Here is a 21,514-nt window from a genome sequence, read left to right on the forward strand (position 1 = left end):
AACTGTTTCAACACTTGTCCCACAGAAAGAGTGCGTATTCCAGCTGGTACCGTGAAATTTCGTGACCATCTCAGACATTGACAATGATACACCAAGATGAATGTCTTCAGTCCACTCCCGAGCTGACCATCATCACACGCGAACGGCCGATGCCAACCTCAAAGACACCTTGCAGCCACTCGCTCCAACTCGTGTTTAGACTGTCAAGGTGATGCTGTATGACCGTGAAGCAGTTGGGTCCGACAAAGATTACAGTTGATGGAAGGTGTTTCTGCACATTGCTTACCTATTATTGTTGATCACGTATCGTGCTGGTAGTGGATTCATCCTCGGTGACAAGAAATCGTAGCCCATACCGGTACCATGATGTGATGCTCTTCAGACTGCTACACGACAGTCCTATCGTTCACGACTCAATTGAGAATAGTTCAGCAATAAGTCATGTAAGCAGTTTATGATGGACTGTGAATTTCTGACGTGTTGACAGCTTGGTGTTTGTCGCGAAAAATAAATGTCGTCAATGTCGTCACCGATCGCGCGGTCAAACAGCCAGCCTTCGATTATCCACATTCAACACTTTACTTCTGTAAACACTTCCAAAATCATCACAACTCAGAGATGGACGACCTAGCGCCTGCGCTGGAAAAGCTCCGCCTTGCGGATGCACCTTCGGGAGGCATTGATGCCATCCTCGACCAGCAGCGCCCAAGACAGCGCACAAGAAGATCGCCTGACCGCATCCGCTCGAGCTTGGAAAAGGACTTTCTGGCCCCCTCCACTTCCTTCAGCACACCATGGCTCGATCGTCTGCAACAGCGCTGGGATTGTCCTACAAATCACGAGGAGCTCTTTGAACTGGCTCCTACTCAAACACGCACCATCATCCGTTTCACCCGTGAAGGTCTTGAAGGTCGTGTCACTGGTTACAAGGAGGTCACTGTCCCAGCAAACAGTGCCACAGCAAAGAACTCAACTTCCATCCTGAGAAAGCCTGCAAATCGTGCTGATTTTGTGCGCGGTGCCGCCGGTTTCTTCCCTTTCGCTCCTGGAGGTCTAGATGCTGTCGAGGCCACTGCCGCTGCTGAGGAACAGCTTCTACTCGGGAACCAAGCCAACGGTACTGTCAAGCAAAGCGGTCTGGACAAAGTCATCAACTTCGGACCTGATGGTGCACTACTTGAGCTACCTCCTGGGTTCACTCGTGGACTGGATCTGCAGAGAAAAGCCCCCGCTGATCAGGCCACTGCCCAGGAGGTCGAGAACGTACTGGAAGAGGAGCCCAAGGACCCTGCCACCACTAATGGACATCTTGCAGACGAAGCTAAGCCTGCCGAAGAGGATGAAGACGAAGAAGAGGAGGAAGAGTTGGACGCACTTCTTCCCGTCGAATTCCCCGCATTGGCTGCTAGGGGCCAGCTGGGTCTGTCAAGTAACAAGAGATCTGGTTACGAGTGGGCTCACATGGTTGATGTCAATCGGCCAATGCCTAATTTCCGAGACTTGGTTCCAGAAATGGCTCGTGAGTGGCCATTTGAACCTGACACTTTCCAGAAAGAAGCTATCTACCATTTGGAGAACGGCGACTCTGTTTTCGTGGCTGCCCATACATCTGCCGGAAAGACTGTTGTTGCTGAGTATGCAATTGCACTGGCAGCTAAACATATGACCAAGGCCATCTACACTTCACCCATCAAGGCATTGAGTAACCAGAAGTTCAGAGATTTCCGTCAAGAATTTGACGACGTTGGTATCTTGACTGGTGACGTCCAAATCCGTCCTGAGGCAAGCTGTTTGATCATGACGACCGAGATTCTGCGAAGTATGCTCTACCGAGGAGCGGATATCATCCGCGACGTCGAATTCGTCATCTTCGACGAGGTACATTATGTCAACGATCTGGAGAGAGGCGTCGTCTGGGAAGAGGTCATCATTATGTTGCCTGAGCACGTCACTCTGATCCTGCTCTCTGCCACTGTGCCCAACACCCTTGAATTCGCATCTTGGGTTGGTCGAACCAAGAAGAAGAACATCTACGTCATCTCCACACCTAAGCGCCCAGTTCCGCTGGAACACTATCTCTGGGCAGGCAAAGAGATGTACAAGATTGTCAACGCTGACAAGCAGTTCATCGAAAAAGGCTGGAAGGATGCGAATGATGTTCTGTCTGGCAAGGACAAGATCAAGGCAGCTGAGGAGAAGCAAGAGGCCGCAGCCGCCGCTGCTAGAGGCGGTGGTTCGCAGAGAGGCGGCCGTGGCCAGACACAACGCGGCGGTCCACAGAGAGGCGGTGCCCAGCGCGGCGGAGCGCAACAACGTGGTCGTGGAGGCGCACCTGCCCCTCGTGGTCAAGGTAATATTGCGCGTACCGGTCGTGGAGGTGGCAGAACGACAGCAGCTCAAGATCGCAACATCTGGGTGCATTTGATTCAGCACCTGCGCAAGGAAGATCTGCTACCTGCTTGTATCTTCGTCTTTTCAAAGAAGAGGTGTGAAGAGAACGCAGATGCCCTGTCGAATCTGGATTACTGCACAGCGAGCGAGAAGAGCGCGATTCACATGATCTTGGAAAAGTCACTGGCCAGACTGAAGCCGGAGGATCGCCAATTGCCTCAAATTCGTCGCCTGCGCGAGCTGCTCAGCAGAGGCATTGCCGTTCATCACGGAGGCATGTTGCCCATCGTCAAGGAGTGTGTCGAGATTCTGTTCGCCAAAACCCTGGTCAAGATCTTGTTTGCTACCGAGACATTCGCTATGGGACTGAACTTGCCGACCAGAACAGTCGTCTTCTCAGGATACCGAAAGCATGACGGCCGCCAGTTCCGCGATCTCTTGCCTGGAGAGTATACTCAAATGGCTGGTAGAGCAGGAAGAAGAGGTCTGGATCCCGTCGGTTCGGTCATCATCGTGGCTCCCGGCGCCGATGAAGCGCCCCCAGCCGGTCGACTGAGGCAGATGATGTTGGGCGACCCCACCAAACTTCGATCGCAGTTTAGGCTCACCTACAACATGATCCTGAACCTTCTACGTGTTGAAGCTCTCAAGATCGAAGAGATGATCAAGCGCAGTTTCAGTGAGAACGCGACTCAGGCACTCTTGCCCGAGCACGAACAAAAAGTCAAGCTGTCAGAGGCAGATCTCGCCAAGATCAAGAGAGAGCCTTGCGATATCTGCGACAAGGATCTGGAAGAATGCCACACTGCAGCCATGAGATACCAGCAACTTACATCGGATTTGCATCTTGCTCTCCTTGGCTCGCCCATTGGCAGAAGAATGCTACAACCGAAGAGATTGGTTGTGTACAAGAGAGATGGTATCAGAACTGTCGGCGTTCTGCTACGCGAGGGTGTGTCCAAGGGCATATCACCCAGTCTGTCGGTCATGGAAGTCGCTCCTGCGAAATCGAAGAGACAGAACGCTGACTTGCTACCTTATCTCCCTCGTTACCGACGTCGTTTCACTCCTCAGCCTGCAAGTCCTGAGCAGATGAAGCTCAGACTTGCAACCGTCCCGTACAGTGAGCTTGAATGCTTGACTGGAAGCACTTTGCAATTTGACGTTACTGGCGCTTCAAGTAAGATGCCAGAAGCTATGGAGCAACTGAAAGAGCAGCTATTGGGCGCGTGTTCTAGCTGGACATCAGCCACCTGGCAGGAAGCCGACTACTCTAGAATCAAGGAAATCGGTATCCGTAACATCCTGGATGAGCGCAGTAAGGCAGCATACGACGCTCAGGAGAACAAAGAGAGCATTCTTTGCGAAAACCTGGACAAGCACTTTGCTATGATGCATGATGAATGGCTCATCAAGGAGAACATCAACCAGTTGCAGGCCTTGATGTCAGACCAGAACTTGCAGTTGTTGCCAGATTACGAGCAACGTATTGCAGTCCTCAAGGATCTTGGCTTTGTCGATGAGAACTCTCGTGTCGAATTGAAGGGCAAGGTCGCATGCGAGATTCACTCTGCTGATGAACTTGTACTGACCGAGTTGGTTCTTGAGAACGTGCTCGCCGACTACGAACCAGAGGAGATTGTAGCACTACTCTCTGCCTTTGTGTTCCAAGAGAAGACTGACCAAATCCCTACCATGACACCAGCATTGGAGCGTGGTCAAGAGACGATCATCAAGATTTCGGAGAAGGTTAACCACTACCAGACACTTCACCAAGTCATCCTCTCGGCAGACGACTCCAACGACTTTGTGAGCAGGCCTAGATTCGGACTGGTCGAGGTTATCTACGAATGGGCACGTGGTATGTCATTCAACCGCATCACCGACTTGACAGATGTGATGGAGGGTACCATCGTGCGCGTGATTACGCGCCTGGATGAGACTTGCAGAGAGGTCAAGAATGCGGCAAGAATTATTGGTGACCCTACACTGTTCACCAAGATGCAGACCTGCCAGGAGATGATCAAACGCGACATCTGTGCTACTGCATCGCTGTACATGTAGACGAGAGATGTAGCTTTGCTTTAAAGTACCAAAATACCATGAACTTCACTTTCAGCTCATACCTACCATATAGCGCGATTCTGGCCACTCTGACCTCGAACCCTTTCGAGGCATGGCGCTGGACATCGCCGAGCTGAAGTCACAGGATTGGCAAGGTTTGGCGAAAAGCTTATCATGCATCGTGCATGAAAATCCATTTTGGGAAATGTCAAAGGAACAACCAAATCTTTCAAGCGCCACCAACCGTTCAGGGGTTCAGCTCCTTCGACTTGTACATCTCGGAATCCTCAGAATTCCTGATCCAATGGAATCAGCCTGGAAATATGGCGCATAAACCATTGGAGCTCATGCTCCAGAAAGAGCGACGGTGATGGCGCCGCATGTTGATGCGACCAAGGACCTGTCCTGAAACGATGTCTACACGTCTTCGCACATTGAGTCGACACCTGTAAATCGAACTCCCATTCAGTTCAGCCCTGGAGCGTTGTCTCTGGTACCAAACTCGGCGTTCGAGGGCCACTCAGCTCAGCTGTGTCGCAAAATAGTGTTTGCAACGGCTTGTTCAGCTTGACGCTGTACTGTGCCCGTACTTCGATACGCAGGAGATGTTCCGCTTTGTGTCTATTCAGGCATTGTCTCTTAATATGAGTGTTCTCCAGTTCTTGGTCGCATCTTCCCATCCTCTGTCTTGTCTCGAGATTCTGGAGAGCGTCACATACCTGGATTGATTATTTTGTGGCCATTGCCTGGACAATCAGGATGCTAGCACTCAGCACATTCACATCATTGAGCTTTGTCTCTTCCGTCATACTCTACACACTACCACAGGCTGATCCGACAGTCCCTGATCTATCTTCGACGTGGATATCATGGAGCACACTTCTCGTCATCTGTCTGGTGATGAGTAGGCGGAGCAGGAGCACATCGAATCAGCAATATGAGCTACTGGAGACTGGTTCATCTCAGTCCTCGGGGTCCACAATCAGAAGAGCATGGGATGGTATTCTGCTCACTGCGTTACCGGCGGTGCTGGTCGCAGCTGGCATCCTTGCGAACACACAGGCTTCTCAATACTGGTTGGTAAGTGGCCCCTCGATGCCGTACTATAGACTCGATGTTGACTGTCAAACCAGCCTGGCCTTGTCGTTGTCGGCTCCGTCATGCTCTACTTGAGAAAGCCAGGTGAGTGAAATCCAGTACTTCTACTCTATGCATCGACTGACAATTCACGATAGACGAACAGCCAGTTGTCTGAGCCACAAGGGCAGCATTGAGCTTTCTGTCGTGGAAGTGGAGCCTTCCAGCATTTGGCCTGTCGTTCGCCTCGCCTACAGTATTGCACTCAGCTTTGGAGTCGTTCGGATACTTTACCACAGCATATCAACAGAACAAGGTCGTCCATGGCTACTATCAACTGGACTGGGCTTCTTACTTTGCATGTCGATGGCCTGGATTATCCTCCTCCGAACATCGGTTACCAAAACGACACAACACACAGGAACGAAACAAGCGTTGGAATCTATTGACTGGCAGTTGGCGGCAAAGATTTCTACTCAGGCGTTCTTCGTTGCTACGGTGCTTGTGACCTTTACGCCTGGTCAGTTTGACAAGTCGTTTACAACTATACTGGCAGGTGTAATGCAGGCAGTGCGCCTAGCATCCATCTTCTATTTGGTGCGTCACTGGAACTGTTCCTCAAACAAGGCAAGTGCTAACTGAACATTCAGGTACCCTCAGGTTTCGCTGTCGCCTCCGCCACCAGTCAGCTGGCTGCGCTGGGAATTTCACACGCACTAATAATGCAAGACCAGAGCTCAGTGTTCGCAGCCACCTTTGTGGTTACATCTGCGATTACAATTTGTGTCATTTCTATGGCCCCTCCTGCGAAGATTCCTCTGTGGGCCTCATGTCTCATCATGGTGGCACCATTCCTAGCCTTTGCTGCCTCGATGCTGCACCTACCTGATCTCACCCCAAGATTGCATCCGATTGAGAGTCTACATCTGAACGGCAAACGTCAACACGAAGAAATGCTCTCCCGCCAGTCAAAGACCCCAGCAGAGGCAGTGATTGAATATCGCCGACGCTACCAGCGAGAGCCTCCAGCTGGATTCGAAGAGTGGGTAGAGCTCGCGTTGAAGAAAGGTCTTGTGCTTATTGACGAATTCGATGGCATGACTAAGGCGTTTGATCCTTTTCTCCAGATCGACTCATCTGTCTTGAAGCAGTTTTTCGCTGCAATGCCTCGTGATCTGGCAGAGTTAGTCGAAGTCAACATCACAAGCTCGAAGATTGCTTGGAGTGCTGATAAACCTGGATCCTATTTTGGCGATTCGATCAACAGCTGGTTGTCGAAAGATCCTGCCTATATGGCCATATTGCCCAACACCACAATCTTGGTCAACACGTTTGACGAGTCTAAGGTTGTGATACCGGCAGACTTGCTTGCCAACGGAACAAGAAAGACCGATCACAAGGCCAAGGTCGATGTCCTCACGTTAAGTCATGAACATCCTTGGACAAACGTAACATTATCCTGCGCAGCATCATCACCAGCAAGATGCAACACTACGACCCCTCACACCGACAGAATCGAGTTTGTGTCCAACATCACCGAAAGTCAAGACGTCTGTACGCACCGCGACTTTGAACAGGAATACGCGTTCCTCAACAATCCTGATACTCTAAGACTCATACATGCTCCTGTGCCGGTATGGTCTCAAGCATCACCTTCAACCTTCCAGGATATCATGTTCCCTAGCCCTTACTACCGAGCACACTGGGGCGACTACAATGCCGAAAAAGATACCTACTGGGAGGAAAAGAAAAACAACATCTACTGGACAGGCTCCACGACAGGCGGAAGAAACACACCCGACAACTGGCGTGGCATGCAACGCCAAAGAATGGTTCTCAACACCATGCGAAAGACTGGACCTCACAACATAACTCTACTTGAGCAAACCAAAGGTAGAAAAGACTGGAAGCAAGTCACCGCCAACTCGACTTCCTTGCAAAATCTCCTCACCATCTTTGTTAACGGCATCGTACAATGCGATGATTCCTCCTGCGAAGAAATGAAACGGGCTTTCGCCGACAAAGGCGACACCGCAATGTCCGCCTCCCAAGGCAGCAAGTACGTCCTCGACATGGACGGCAATGGCTTCTCAGGCCGCTATTACCGTTTACTGCGCTCAAACTCTGCAGTCGTCAAGCAGACGATTCTCAAAGAGTGGCATGATGATTGGTTGGTTCCTTGGGTACATTTTATTCCGTTGTCGCTGGACGGCAACGAGATTTGGGAGATGATGAGATTTCTGGGATCGACGCAGCGGGGAGATGAGATTGGTGCTGATATTGCGAAGAGTTCGACTCAGTGGGTTGGGAAGGTGTTGAGAGAGGTTGATACCGAGTTGGTGGTTCTGAGATTGGTGTTGGAGTATGCTAGGCTTTTCGATAGGGTGGCATGATGATTAGTGCATATGGAATGATATAACGAATCACATCACCTGCTATATCTCTTACTAAGTTGTCTATTCTGAACAGTTCGAAGTGTTTGATGTTTCAATGAACCAAGAACGTAAGGACTGATCAGGCAATGATTGGCCTCTTCCGCGGCGGCGTTGATCGCGAACGCAAGCGAGTTGACGTTGAAGCCGCGAAACTCTCTACAATTTTAGTCAGTAAAAGAGTTTTTGACCGCCATCTCTTTCGATACGCCTACCTCTGGCTTTCAAGATCCAAGAATGTCATTTCCTATCGTGTGCGCGGCGACACTAGATAAAGACGCGTGCCCCGCCGGGAATTCTACTCTGACTTATGGTGCAGATCATGAATCGTCTTTTGATGGATAGTGATATCGACCAGGCGGAAAATGGAATTTTGTTTTTGTCGACAGGATCGATCACTGTTACGACAAACCGTCGGCGGTGCCAGTAGAGGCTCAAAGTGACCCAGACTCGCCGTTCGTCTCGAAGACACCAGAGCAATGTAGCCAAATGCTCCTCAGGCTTCGCGAAGACACCGACTCAGAGATTGTTCCTTACTACGTTATGATCATGGTCGAGAGACCGCAAAAGGACGATACCGTGCTGCTTGTGTCAGCAGTAATAGAAGCGCCAGTGTGTACCGTGAGGGCTACTTTCGAGGCGTCTGCGCAGGCGATCGTGCTTTGCCTTACAGGACATAGGGGTATTGAAGAGGATATCGAGAGTGCTGAAGGAAAGGAAGATGGTGTCTATCACGGACGGTAATTCCCACTGTCTATCATACTCTCCCATGCCACGAACCACCATCTAAGCTTAGGACAAATAGCTTGTCATTGATAACAACAAAGCACAAAAATCATTTGAGATCGCTGATGACTTCTTTGGCTGCCCTTTCTCCACTCCTCACAGCACCTTCCATATACCCCTTCCACTCTCCAGCAGTCTCTGTACCCGCAAAGTGCACATCTTTCCATTGTTCCCTGAGGCTACCTCCTCCAACCTTCGAAAGCACACCAGGAGGTAACACCGTACAAGGACATCCATATCCCGAATACTCATCCTTCGACCACTCATAAGTAACCATCTGCAAGAACTCTTTTTCTGCAGTTTCTCTACTGATGCCAAAGAGTCGTGCTATCTGCTGCAGCAGTGCTTTTTCGCGGTCAGCAGTGCAGAGATCAGACCATGCGAATCCAGGTGTGCCGCCGAGGAAACAAGTCAAGATGTGTTTATCGTCGTCCGGCGAAGAAGTATCTCGTATCACTCCCGCCGGACCGATGAATGATTGCGTAAGACCGCAAAAGCCCCTTTCCACCCAAAAGGGCGAGGCAAATACCATCATTGCTTTTGTGTAGTAGCCATATGTTGTCGCTTCCACCCACGTCCGTTTCCCCTCTGGCAAGTCTGGCGAAAAAGAAATATTTCGCAATACTGGTGTTGGAACAGTATTAATCACTTTGCGGGCTTTGATGACTTGGTTTCCCGCATGGATTTCCAGAAGCCCATTTCCAGTATTATTGTTGATAGCTGTCACTGCAGTTTCCAGCTCAATCACACCCTTTGGCATTTCTGCAGCCAAACCGTACGAAAACAACTGCATCCCTTGTCTAACGCGCAAATGCTGGCCTCCACCCTTTCTATCCGACCGCATCTGCAGCAATCCACCGCCGCTCTTGCAGTAATTGAGAAAATAAAGCGCTGACAGGTTTTTCGGTTCCTGGCCCAGCATTGCTCGCGTCCAGACTGTTGCTGTGGAAAGTGCTGTGGGACTTGCGTTGCGGGAAAGCAGGTATTGCTCAAAAGTCATGGAGTCCAGGGTATCGGAGGATGGGTTGAAGGTGTCCAGGGCCTGGCAATCGGCTTCGCACATATCGCGGATGCGGGCAACATCTACTTTTGCTGCATCGTCGAACTAAGCATGCCGTAGATTAGCTTGACGGTACCTTTCACCTAACCCACACGCCGGGAGAAGCGAAAACTCACAGGCGGCAACTCTCCATAAGCAAACTTGCCTATCTCACCCTCTGCATCTTGGATAGCGCAATCACCCGTGGTGTTTTGCTCAATAAACTCCGCTTTGTACTTTTTAGCCAATGCGTACACTTGAGTCTGATTGACATCGTTGATCCACGCAGCTCCCAGATCAACTACGCCTTTATTGTCGGAAAGCGATTGAGACCAGGTTTTGCCGCCGACGCGGTCGCGGGCTTCGAGGATTATGCAGGAGAGTCCTGCGGCGAGGACATCGCGGGCGGCGGTCAGACCGGCGAGACCGGCGCCGATTATGACGACGTCGGTGGTTGGATTGGTTGTGCCATTCGTCGCAGATGCAGTTTCGATATGTTCCCTGGTGTTAGACATATTTTGCCGTGTTATGTCGAGTATCCAGTATCGAAACCGACGGCACTCTTAGCAAGATATAGACAATCGAGACACCGAAGATAGAGAAGCGGGAATGCAAGACGCGTTATCACCGTCCGGCCGTCACCTTCTATACCGGAAGCTTATCGAATCTCGGGTTTTAGATAACATCTCTTTACCTTCTCCGACAACGGGAAACATAGCCTTGCCCGCCATGAGCGATTCATGATTGCAGTGAGAGGAGGAGGCCTATCTTTGCCGAGGCGGAAAAGTGGGGTTGGCCTATCAGGACCAGGCGTGGGCATCAGTATCCATATCAGCGCCTGTGTTAGCAACACGATACTGACACGACAGAAGTGGTAACTTATGCCGACGACAATGAACGGAGTCAAGCCCTATCACGCTGAAAGATCGGGAACGCGACGCACTTAATAGACTTTTGGTTTGTCATTTCATTCTTCTGAAGTGATGATTCTATTAATTACAGAACTGCAGCGTCAAGGTTCATTACGGCGTCAATCTCAAATCGACGCCTGACACATCGCCTCAGAAAGCCAACTAGGGAGCTGTACACTGTACGCATCGCCAAGGAGGCAACCATCTGGCTTCGTGAATTATCTAGAAGATCTTCTGCTGGCCGTAGATAGTACCGTTGCCAGTAAAGTTGCCAGTCTGAGTGGAGAAATCTCCCTGATACGCGAGTGAGTCAATACGTCCGAGAAGGAGCTCGATGGACCGGTAGGCAGCTCCAGGAGCGTAGCCGGGAAGTTCGTGGCCAGCAAGCTGGACAGAGTAGAAGGTAAGACCTCTCTCAGATCCGTAGTATCCGACCTTGCCAGCTCCGGAAAGAGCACCACCGTTGTACTCGGGGTGGTAAGGGACGTCAAACTCCTTGCCAGGGTATTCCTGAAGACCCTGCTTTCCGTTCCATGACATACCCTGGATGGCAAGAAGGGTACCGTTGGTGGACAGGAGCATATCAAGGTTACCGGAACCAATGATGGTGTTGTTGGTGTACTCAATGACGCGCTGAAGAGTACCATCGAGAGCGGGACCCTTGCTGGTGTCGCTCAACGACTGGTTGTTGTTTGCACCACCGAAGACATTGATACTGGTGCACTGCTGCCAGTTGGTGCCGACGGGAGCGTTGATGGCCTTCTGAACGTCGGTGCGGTTGAAGTAGACGACCTCACCAGAAGGAATGTAGTCGCCAGTGTTGACACCTCCGAGGACGGACCAAGGGTGGGGGCAGGTCTCGGTGATGTGGTAGATGTTGAAGCAGGGGTTGACCAGCAGGATGGCCTCGTAGACGGTGTCGAACATATCGCAGGCGTAAGTGTCGGAAGAGTAGGGGTCGGGAAGAATGGGGAACTTCTCCTGGGGGGGAGGGAAGGTCAGGTACTTCTCCAAGTACGAGGTGTAGTTACACTGATCAGCACGGTCGTGGATCTGTTGGAGGAAAGTCTCGTTGAGGTAGATGAGGTTCTCCCAGTAGTCGACGAAAGGGACGATGACAGCCTGCTGCTGGGCTGTCTCGTCGCCAATGATGGGGTCGTTGATGGCAATACCCTTGAGGTTGTAGTAAACAGTGTCGGCGGCGTTGATGAAAGCATCGGCAATGTAAGGTACATAGAAACCGGCGTAGGATTCGCCAGTCAAGTAGACCTTCCAGTTGTGAAGGTTGAAGGCATCGACAAACTGCTTGTAGAAGCCAGCGAACTCTAGACCGAGCTCAACTTCGTTGGTAATGTTGGGCACACCCTGGGAGAAACCGACACCAACGGGTTGTTCAACCCAAAGCATGTTGGTGAGGTTGACCCATGTGTAGGGGTTTTGCACAGGCTCAAGAGTTCCGGCTTCCCAGGTGAAGGGACCGTTCTCAGTCAGGAGACCACTGAGCGAACTGCAACCAGGACCACCGTTGAACCAAATGGCAATCTCTTCTGTGGCGTTGGGATTGGTCGAAGGGAAGAACCAGAAGAACAGCTCACGAGTCTCGTTGGCGGCACCGCTGATGGGCAAGAGACCAGCGTACGACTCACCGACGTCGAACTTGACATCAGGAATGGCCGATCCGTTGACCCAGAACTCTGTGAGAGCATCAGTCACTGTGCAAAGCTTGGTTGACGATAGCAAGACTCACTCTCAGTGACATTGTTGAGGTAGGGCGAAGCTCTCTTCTGTAGTCTGGGGTGCTCGAAGGGCTTGCCAATCTCTCTCTTCTCAATGATGGGAGCCTTTGCTCTCAGTTGCTCGGCGCGTTCGAAGACATTGCGGCCAGGCGAAGAAGATGCACTGACTGAGGCAGCCAACCCGAGGGCGGCGCCGATCTGAAGCAGGGAGAAGCGCATGATAAAAATGCTGACAATCGATGCTCCAGGAATGTTGGATGCTCAGAGGAAATCGAGCTTGCGCGGGCATGCCAGAGTTTATAGGCCATTCGCTCGCTCGCGGCTTCCCTCACTTGGTGCCCACCTCGCGTGCCACCCAGCAAATCGCGCAACTCACTGCGTCGCATCGCCTGCTAAGATTCACATAGCTCTGCAGTGATCTTTCCCTGCTTAGGCAGGTTGAAGTCTGACGACCTCGTAAACGCAGATAAACAATGCCGTCATGGTCCGGTCCCTGGGGATAGATCCGGGGGCTAATCAGTAGCACCTGCCCAGGAAAGCTTAGAGGATGGGTCAAGTCTGAGCTTTGTTGCTTGACTTTGACAAGCCGAGGCGAGTCCAGTCGCTATATGCGATATTACACCATACCACCATGGCAATGCGCGATAGCCCTCGCGAAATCCAAGAAAGCAGTCTCAGAGTGGGTGTGAGAAATCGATAGGAAGGAACGGAGGTGTCGTCTTAGGCTTCCGGCGGCAAAAGGAAGCACGACAGTTCGGCCGCAGGAAAAAAGTGGGTCTGTGCTGCAGTGCAAGAACAATCAAGAATTTCGACGTGCACACAGGAAGAACAAATCTGTAGGAATCCGCTCGGTCCCCTGCACTCTACTGGTGGACGGCGACTGATGCAACATCTTGTGTAAAGTCCTTGTGTAGGTCATGTCGACCTGCCTATTTCGCTCTATATTCATCGACTTTTGTTTTTTGTACCTGCTGTCTCGTGCAGGGCCAAGACGGAGCCGCGAGAAATTCATCATCATCTCGATCATAACAACTTGTACAGAACCAGATTCACCACGACATGGGTAGCGTTTGCTGCAGGCTACAAATCTCCGTCACCGTGCACCCTCGATCACTAGAGCTGATGGCTGCTAGAGGTCGACAATGTTCCCTCTAGGCAGCAAAGTGTCGTTCCTCGTGTCGTTATGATGTCAACGGGAGACGACTCCGGTGTGCGTTGATGCACCACTCACTGGCTTCCGATCATGTGCCGACTGATGCAACTGTATCTTCTCGTCCATCTAGCCAGCTGGTACACAAGAAGCACCGCTTTGCCTGTTCACAGTCAGGCGTTTGTCTCGATGCAAAAAGGGAGGAAATGCAAACCTTCATACTGATCTTCTTGCGACAATACGGACACTTCCTCTCATGCTTGATGATGGCCTCGTCATCACTGCAGTAGATGTACAGTCTGACAATAGCATAGAGCGCAATACCTATACCCAGAAATTTGAACACCTTGTTCAAGAAAGTCCTGTAGTGTATCAGCTCTCAAAGTCCTCTTGTATACCGGAGTCAATTCCGATGGGACTTTGAAGAGGAGACAGAAAAGAAAGTCAAAAGACTCACCCATAAGCCATGACAACAGCTCCGTCTTCCAAAGCCAACTGCACGGTATTATATTTCGCCGTCGCATTGCCTCCATGTTTCAGCGTCGCAAACCTCTCATCCAGATTGCGACTCAAGAACGGCAACAGCGAGATCGGAGGCAACAAGATGTCGCTGACAAAGCTGGACACCACAGTACTGAATGCAGCCGCGAGGATAAGTCCCACAGCTACTTCAAGCACATTATCTCTCAGCGCAAAGTCGCAGAAATCATTCCAGGCGCTGCTCAAGGCCTTGCGGCGCCGGTCTGTGGTGGGCAAGAGCGGGGTGGTCGGGGATTCGGTCATGTTGGCTCGAGACCTCTTGTTCTGTCTGCTCGAGGTAAGCTTGGAGACTTGGCGACGGACTGTAGAATACATAATCTGGTTGTTGTATAGGATGGATGTGATGAAATTTGCGTGGACAAGCAGGTAAGTTGACTCTTCATGTTTCATGTTGCGGAGATTGGGCAAGGGCGGTGTACGAGTAAGGCGACCTACTTTTGTCGCACACTACGAAGATATTGCACTGGTAAAGTATGTAGCAAAATTGAATCAATCAAAGCAGCTAGACATACGTTATATGTTTGGCCGAGGGAAAGGGCTCAGAGACAAAAGGAGTGTACCCCGCTTTCAGTCCAAGACATTCCTTCTTACGACTCGTAACGTCTACTTGTACATATCAACGAAGCATTTCCTCCGCATCCAATTCATAGTGGGACCATGGAAAACAAGCACCGAGAGATTGTGAGAGTAATTTTGGTTTTTTTTGCCATAGAAGATCATGATTGTCATGGGTGGATCACAATCCTTGTATTTGATGAACTCGTCCTTAGGCCTGAGGCACCAGAGGGCATTCGCCCAACGCCGGTGCAGCCTCCCACTCAGCATAAGTCATATGCTGACTGTACGAGCCATCACAGTTGATGTCGCACACCACATCGTTGTCGCGATAGACAAAACGACATCTCGGATCGCGATGGCGGCTCAGGAAGCCACAGTTGCCGTTGCTCACGGTGTATTCGTACTGATTTTGTCCAATTGCGTACCATTGTGCTTGGTTGTTGGCCACGTTGCAGGTGTCCCAGTAGGTCAGGATACATGTGTTGGTCTTCGCGGAGAACGCAACGCTGAGATCGTGGAGGTCAGGGCTGAAAACGCTGTAGGCACAACCTTCATCTTCCTGACACATGGCGCAGCAGTCATAGGCATTGGTGAAGTTGTACAGGTAAGTGGCGTTGTTGGTCCACTTGTTTGCGAGGGCACCAAAATCATCGATCTGTCCGCCGGTCACGGGGTCTTTGTTGATAAGGTTCGAAGCACCGCAGGCTGCGTAGTAAGGAACCGTGACTACAGAGGTAGCTGTGCTTGTTACAGTTTGCTGTGGCAAGGTGCTGGTGGCTGCATCGCTCTGGACGGCAAATATAGTCACGGCGCTGGTGCAAGGAGAGGCAGGCTCTTCGATGGCGCGCTTAGTGAGACCGCTGTCGGGGGTCAAAGCAGGGTATTCGCTGGCATTGGCTCCAGGGTAGACTGTGGCGGTTGTGTCGACAATGGGCAAGAAACCTGCTTTGGTGGGAATGGTCGATGTCGAAGTTACGGTAGTGGTCGTATAGACTGTAGCTGCAATGGGCGTGATGTACACGACGGAAAGAGCGGCTCCCGTGTCAGTGCTAGTCATGTGAAGCGTGGAGTTTCCTCCGCCGTTAGGGCACGACAGAATTGCGGAAGTCAAATATCCAGAGATAGTCGCATTCTGGCCCAATGCAGGGGAAATGGTAGGGACCGAAGATCTAGTAGCGCTGTAGGTAGCGACAGGTGTGACCACGGGAAGCTCGGAGACAGTGGCATTGAGTGTGCGTATAGAGGCGAGGGTAGAGGTTGAGAACCTGACAGGGCCTGTGGCGTTTTGGTAAATACCAGGTGTGACCGTGGTGTTTTGGAATCCATATGGAGCAGACTTGACGCTGCTGAAAGGAACACTTGTCGAAGCCGCACCAATGTTCTGAGTGGGCGCGTTCGAGAAGGACTCGGTGTACTTGGTGCTGCCAGGAGCCTGAGTTCCAACCAAGACCGTCTGTGTTACGGTGACCTTGTCCGCAGTGACGGTGACGGTAGAAGGCTGTGCGTACACGGTGACGATAGAGGGTTGTGCGTAAACTGTTTGCGTGATTGTGTGAGTGGTATCAACGAGTCCGGTTTGGGCATATCCAGCGGTCGAAAAGACTACATCCTGAGTGGGACAAACGGATACTGTCTTGGTTGCCCAGATTGTAGTGGCATCAGCCTGTACAAGAGCCGACAAAGACAACACCGCGGCAGTGAATGAAGAGCGCATTTTGAGGTGGCACTGGACTTGTGTGTAAGGACATCACGAGCAGATAGACTGGCCATGCAAAGTCTACATAGCAGGAGTGCGATCCACTCGCTACCAACTTGTAGCGCTATATGAGCCGTCATTGCAGCCCTTTACGAGGTCTAGCACTAATCTAATCTTGAATCGAGTTGTTGGGAGGACGTCGAGATGCAATTTTGCGGCGGACTCGATGGGCCTTAGGCGGAAGTGGACCAGGCCGGCTGAGCACAGTCTTTTCAGCATGCAGTAGGGCCTGCCAAGACGCCTATATTTAGGACGTGTACGATTCGCGTAGCGAAAATTCAGTCCGCGGATTGAGCTGCCTGCTTGACCGACAGTCTTGACGGGAATAGAGTCCTAAGTTGAGCTCAAAAGACTTGAGAGCGGAGTGCGAGGTTCGAGTCGCTGATAACGTCCGCTGTGCGACGAGCTTGGCCTTGAGGTCCGCTTCCAGCGTTGGATACCGGAGGGGGTCCACTCCTTCGGTAAGCCTCCAGTAATTTGTGCTGTGATATATACGCAAAGAACAAAGTTGATTGCACGTACGGCCACAGTCAGCTGAAAACTGGGCATCCCGTCCGCTCTGCCATACATAAGCAGTTGAACGGCAGATTAGTACTACGGTGGGTGACCACGTGGGAATCCCTGCTGCTGTACGTTTTGTTTTGGTATGCTCTCCACTAAATCATTTTGACCGTTGCTTACTCTCCGTCTTGCCTTGATTAGTTCTTCAAACGTAAGAAGAGGACTAGCAAAATTTCGAGGCTCGTAATCCATAACATTAAGCTTAAGGATGCCTAGATTTTCTATATACTTAATGGTCTAAGACCCTCCAGATCAAGGAGCCATTCTCCGCTCTGTCCGTTCGTACGTGTGGATCGATTCCTAGACTTCCGACCTCCGGCATTTCCATCATCTTCAAACCACCTTGTGGCTCTGAAGCCCTGCGAGATGTTCTGAAATTCCACAAACTGCGTGCCATACGCCCTGGGAGCGAACGTATAGATCTGAGTCTCCGAGCGAATCTTTGCACATAGGTCGTGGTGAAGTTGGAGCTGACAAATACCGGATTGGCAGTGTTGTTGTCGAACATCAGCTGTGTGCCTGCTGGTACGGTTGCTGCGTTGTAAGAGTACTCGTAGTAATTGTTCGTGACATTGGCTGGCCAAGAATGATTCAGTCAGCAGACATACTCCAAGACAGATCCCGCGCGAAAGAGGTGTTGACGCTTACAGTTATCGCATTGATATCCAATAGTTGCTCCCGTCCCTCTCTCGTCCGATGTGAGATACTGCAAGACAAATGTATTCGGCCGGTTCTCGAAGAACGTCAAGGTAAATCGATAAATCTTGGTTGTGTCTCCATATCTATTCGCGTACCATTCGAAGCTAATGTTGCGGTTTCCAGGAGTCGAGCTTTTGGTGACCGTGTAGAATAGACCTTGGGTATAGTTGCCACCTCCGTTGACGTAGAGGTCGTCCCAGTACGCAAACACGCCCGCGATAAGGACCTTGCTATTTTGCACTGGAAGATGCGTGTTGTCCCATGCATTGCCGTTGATACCGTTCAGGCCCGCAATGGCGAAAATCTATTAACAAAGATAAGCGTGCGTTCTCGATAACCGGATATATGAGTCTCACCCCGTTGACACTCATCTGCACAGTGCTAGTAGTAATGCCGCACATGGTGACGGGTATTGGGACATTGAAAACAGGAACTCCGTCGCTGCCTTGTCCTGATGGAAGTGGGCCCACTATCGCAGTTCTGTTCGTGTTGACGAAGCGGTTGTTGGTTGCAGGGTACTGGGACTTTTGTATAAGCATTGGAATGAGCTCTGTCGTTCATCAGTGCAGCACTTACATTTGTGCAGCCAGAGACACAACCCTGAGATACTGCGCAGTAAGCAGTCGAATTGCCACAGTAGCCATATTGTCTATTCAAGTCAGCAAAGAAGAGATCATACAAGAGGGCAGGTGTCCTCACGAGCAACAGGGAGCGTAATTGTACTGATCACACGGAGCGTTGCCAAAGCCAGGTCCACACCTTCCATCAGCTCGCACAGGGACGGGTGAGGCAGTGCTTGTGACTGTGCTAGTGAGCGTGGTCGTACTGGTAGTGGTACTGGTAGTCGAAATGGTTTGAGCAGGAGCTGTCGCAGTGACAGTGGAGTAAAGAGTCGTGGTTTGCACCTGGATCTGGGTCTGGGTTTGTGTTTGGACCTGTGTTTGAGTCTGCGTTTGGACTTGTGTTTGAGTTTGAGTTTGGATCTGCGTCTGGGTCTGAGTCTGGATCTGTTTCGAGTCTGCGCAGGGGGTGAAGCAGGGGTCGCCGGAGTAGCCGCATATTGGGTGTATGTCCGAGTTGGAGGAGTTGCTGGGGTCGCTGGCGTTGCAGCGTATGATATTGAGGTGAGAGTCTGTGTTTGGGTTTGCGCAGGAGGTGTTGCTGGTGTCGCGGGAGTCACAGCATACGAAGTTGTGACCAGAGTCGTTGTCTGTGTCTGCGGGCTTGGTGTCGCGGCATATTGCGTACTAATCAGCGTTGTTATATATGTAAAGGAGCTGGCTGGCTGAGTGATAGTATACGTCGTCACATACGTCGAGATTGCCGTGGTGCCAGGAGCACTCGAAGTAACAGTTTGCGTCGTTACGAAAGTCGACGCTGGCTGTGTGCTCGTCACAGTGATGATTTGGGGAGACGGGGTGGCTGGTGTGGCAGCGTAAGAGATCGTGGTGACTGTTTGGGCAGGCGGTGTTGCCGGCGTGGGTGCGTATGATACCGAGGTACTGATCACGACAGTCGTGTATGTGTACGAGCTAGCTGGTAATGTGACATAATATGTCGTTACGTAGGTTGACACTGCCGTGGTTCCAGGTGCACTCGATGTGACGGTCTGGGTGGTCAAGAAGGTGGACGCGGGTTGGGTGCTTATTAAGGTGACAGTCTGTGGGGATGGGGTCCCAGGCGTTGCTGCGTACGAGATTGAGGTGCTCACGATGACAGTAGTGTAAGTGTAAGAACTGGCTGGTAAAGTCACATAGTAGGTAGTTATGAATGTCGAGATTGCGGTCGTCCCAGGAGCGCTTGATGTGACGGTCTGCGTCGTCAAGAACGTCGATGCTGGTAGGGTCGATGTTAGTGTCACAGTCTGATAGCTGGTAGGCCCAGGTAGAGTAGTCGGAGGAGCATAGCTGGTTGCTGTGATTGTGCGAGGTTCGGTACTTATCAGCGTCGAGATATATGTATATGTGCTTGCAGGTTGAGTCACAATATGCGTTGTGTAGTAGGTGCTCGTGACTCCAGCAGCACTAGAAATCGATAGCTGAGTCGTGACCACGGTCGAAGCGGGTAATATCGAGGTCAATGTCACAGTCTGATAGCTTGTTGGACCTGGAACAGTCGTTGTTTGCAGAATGGTCGAAGCAGGCAAACTTGAAAGGACAGTCTGATACTGAGTTTGATTTCTTATCAAAGTGCTGATATAAGTCGAAGTTGACGTGTACACGACCTCAACAGTCGAGTAAACGATGCTTGTCGGGCCCGGGATTGAACTGGTATAGGTCGACGTGCGCAGAATCTCGGTCGTCATTGTCAAATAACTGGTCGGACCTGGTATCGTCGTCGTCGAAGCAGGCAGGACCGAGAGAATCGTCTCGTTCCTGATCAGTGTGCTTACGTAAGTTGAAATCGATGTGTAGACAACCTCCACCGTAGAGTAGATAAGACTCGTGGGACCCGCGATCGAGCTTGTATATGTCGAGGTACGCAAAAGTTCGGTAGTATACGTAACTGGCACTAATTGTGTTGAAACAACTTGAGAGGTGGTCGTGGCGGTAGCAGTCGCTTGTGGCAAGGTCTGGGTGATGTTGAGCGTCGTAAGATAACTCGACACATACGTGACATTGTAGGGCAACAAGCTCGTCGCGGTTATGTAGAGCGTTGACGGTGGAAGAGTAGTGATGCTGGTCTGAATCACAGTTGTCGGTTGCAGGCTGGTGCTCGTAACATATTACGTGATGACACTGCCCGAAACTGTCGTGATCTCTCGCGATGTTATGTTCTGTGACAAAGTCTGTACGATCGTTGAAAAAACAGTACTCAGGCGAGTTTCAACCGATGTGATTGTGCTGGCATTCGAATGGACCATAGAGACCAGAGTTTCGTAGACATAAGTTGAATATGGTACGACAGTGGTTTCTGTGACTGGTGGTCCGACCATGGTTTGAACTTCTCGGGATGTCTCCGTAACATAAGCAGTGCTTATCTGATTTGTGGTCGCAGTCTGAGTGATTGTGGTTGTGCTCGTCAAGGTCAAGTTTTGATATGCAGTGGCAGTCTCCACGACAGTCGTAGGCACTAGCTGACTTGAGATAAAATTGCTCTGGGGTTCCGTAGATGTTACATACTGTGTCGCGGTATAGTAGTAGACTGTAGAGTATGTTGCAGTGGCTGTGCGAGTCCTGGCAACTGTCCTGGTCACTGTGCGAACACTTTGGCCTGACAGAGTACCGGAATCTAGAGCTGCAGAGGATGATCCGCCGAGGTCTCCATTTGTTCCCGAGGGCGCGGTAGTACCAGAGGTATCGCTAATTGTCGGAGGCGTGGGATCCTCAGCTTCTCGGGTGTTGGCAGTGATGGAGTTCTCATCAAGACCTACATAAGCCGGTCCCAGACAAGCGATGCTAAAAGTGGCTACAGTGTAGTTGGCAGAGACCTCTGCGAGGTATGTATACGAGTAGGTGGTATAGTTCGTGGTCAGTGGTGAAGCTCCACTGCAATCACTGTTCGTCGCGCAAATATTGATCGTGCAGCTTGGAGGCGAGGGTCCATCCTGTGCCATGATGGCCGCAGCAGAGAGATGATACTCGGTGTCTGATATCGTAGAGAAGGACTGTGTAGCGTTGTAGACCATAGGTTGATTGGTGTTCTGTCGACGATGGAGTAGGGCTGCAGGGGTCGTGCCGTCGCTGAAAGTTAAGAATCTGCAGATGTCGATGAATGGCCTGACGAGCTATCAAGGGGACTCACAGATAGCTCTCTCCGGTATATGCTGTGAGGGGCGTACTGTCATTGGATGTGGCGATTTGTGCAACAATGT

At 51.1% G+C, this 21,514-nt stretch overlaps 7 protein-coding genes across 7 annotated transcripts; 3 read left to right on the forward strand and 4 right to left on the reverse strand.

Moving 5' to 3' along the window:
* Positions 1–618: 618 nt before the first annotated feature.
* M436DRAFT_85076 (antiviral helicase) lies at positions 619–4,455 on the forward strand (the record flags this gene model as incomplete). Its single annotated transcript, XM_013568779.1, has 1 exon — positions 619–4,455. One exon carries the CDS (start codon positions 619–621, stop codon positions 4,453–4,455), a length of 3,837 nt encoding a protein of 1,278 aa, XP_013424233.1.
* A 1,949-nt stretch (positions 4,456–6,404) lies between these two features.
* Positions 6,405–7,925, forward strand: M436DRAFT_54938 (uncharacterized protein; the record flags this gene model as incomplete). The annotated part of the gene is made up of 1 exon (XM_013568637.1): positions 6,405–7,925. The coding sequence occupies one exon, from the start codon at positions 6,405–6,407 to the stop codon at positions 7,923–7,925; it is 1,521 nt and encodes a 506-aa protein (XP_013424091.1).
* A 411-nt stretch (positions 7,926–8,336) lies between these two features.
* On the forward strand, positions 8,337–8,708 carry M436DRAFT_54942 (uncharacterized protein; the record flags this gene model as incomplete). Its single annotated transcript, XM_013568638.1, has 1 exon — positions 8,337–8,708. A coding segment is annotated over one exon (372 nt), but the record flags the coding sequence as incomplete, so codon positions are not given.
* Positions 8,709–8,799: 91 nt separating this feature from the next.
* On the reverse strand, positions 8,800–10,304 carry M436DRAFT_54881 (amine oxidase; the record flags this gene model as incomplete). Its single annotated transcript, XM_013568625.1, has 2 exons — positions 8,800–9,855; positions 9,927–10,304. The coding sequence occupies 2 exons, from the start codon at positions 10,302–10,304 to the stop codon at positions 8,800–8,802; spliced, it is 1,434 nt and encodes a 477-aa protein (XP_013424079.1).
* A 618-nt stretch (positions 10,305–10,922) lies between these two features.
* M436DRAFT_75776 (serine carboxypeptidase) lies at positions 10,923–12,655 on the reverse strand (the record flags this gene model as incomplete). The annotated part of the gene is made up of 2 exons (XM_013568780.1): positions 10,923–12,394; positions 12,448–12,655. 2 exons carry the CDS (start codon positions 12,653–12,655, stop codon positions 10,923–10,925), a joined length of 1,680 nt encoding a protein of 559 aa, XP_013424234.1.
* A 1,022-nt stretch (positions 12,656–13,677) lies between these two features.
* M436DRAFT_54836 (ion channel) lies at positions 13,678–14,369 on the reverse strand (the record flags this gene model as incomplete). The annotated part of the gene is made up of 3 exons (XM_013568615.1): positions 13,678–13,749; positions 13,801–13,948; positions 14,044–14,369. 3 exons carry the CDS (start codon positions 14,367–14,369, stop codon positions 13,678–13,680), a joined length of 546 nt encoding a protein of 181 aa, XP_013424069.1.
* Positions 14,370–16,687: 2,318 nt separating this feature from the next.
* M436DRAFT_55047 (uncharacterized protein) lies at positions 16,688–17,077 on the reverse strand (the record flags this gene model as incomplete). Its single annotated transcript, XM_013568662.1, has 1 exon — positions 16,688–17,077. A coding segment is annotated over one exon (390 nt), but the record flags the coding sequence as incomplete, so codon positions are not given.
* Between the last annotated feature and the right edge of the window lie 4,437 nt (positions 17,078–21,514).

Source organism: Aureobasidium namibiae, assembly GCF_000721765.1.
Source record: "Aureobasidium namibiae CBS 147.97 unplaced genomic scaffold scaffold_18, whole genome shotgun sequence".
Lineage (NCBI taxonomy): Eukaryota > Fungi > Ascomycota > Dothideomycetes > Dothideales > Saccotheciaceae > Aureobasidium > Aureobasidium namibiae.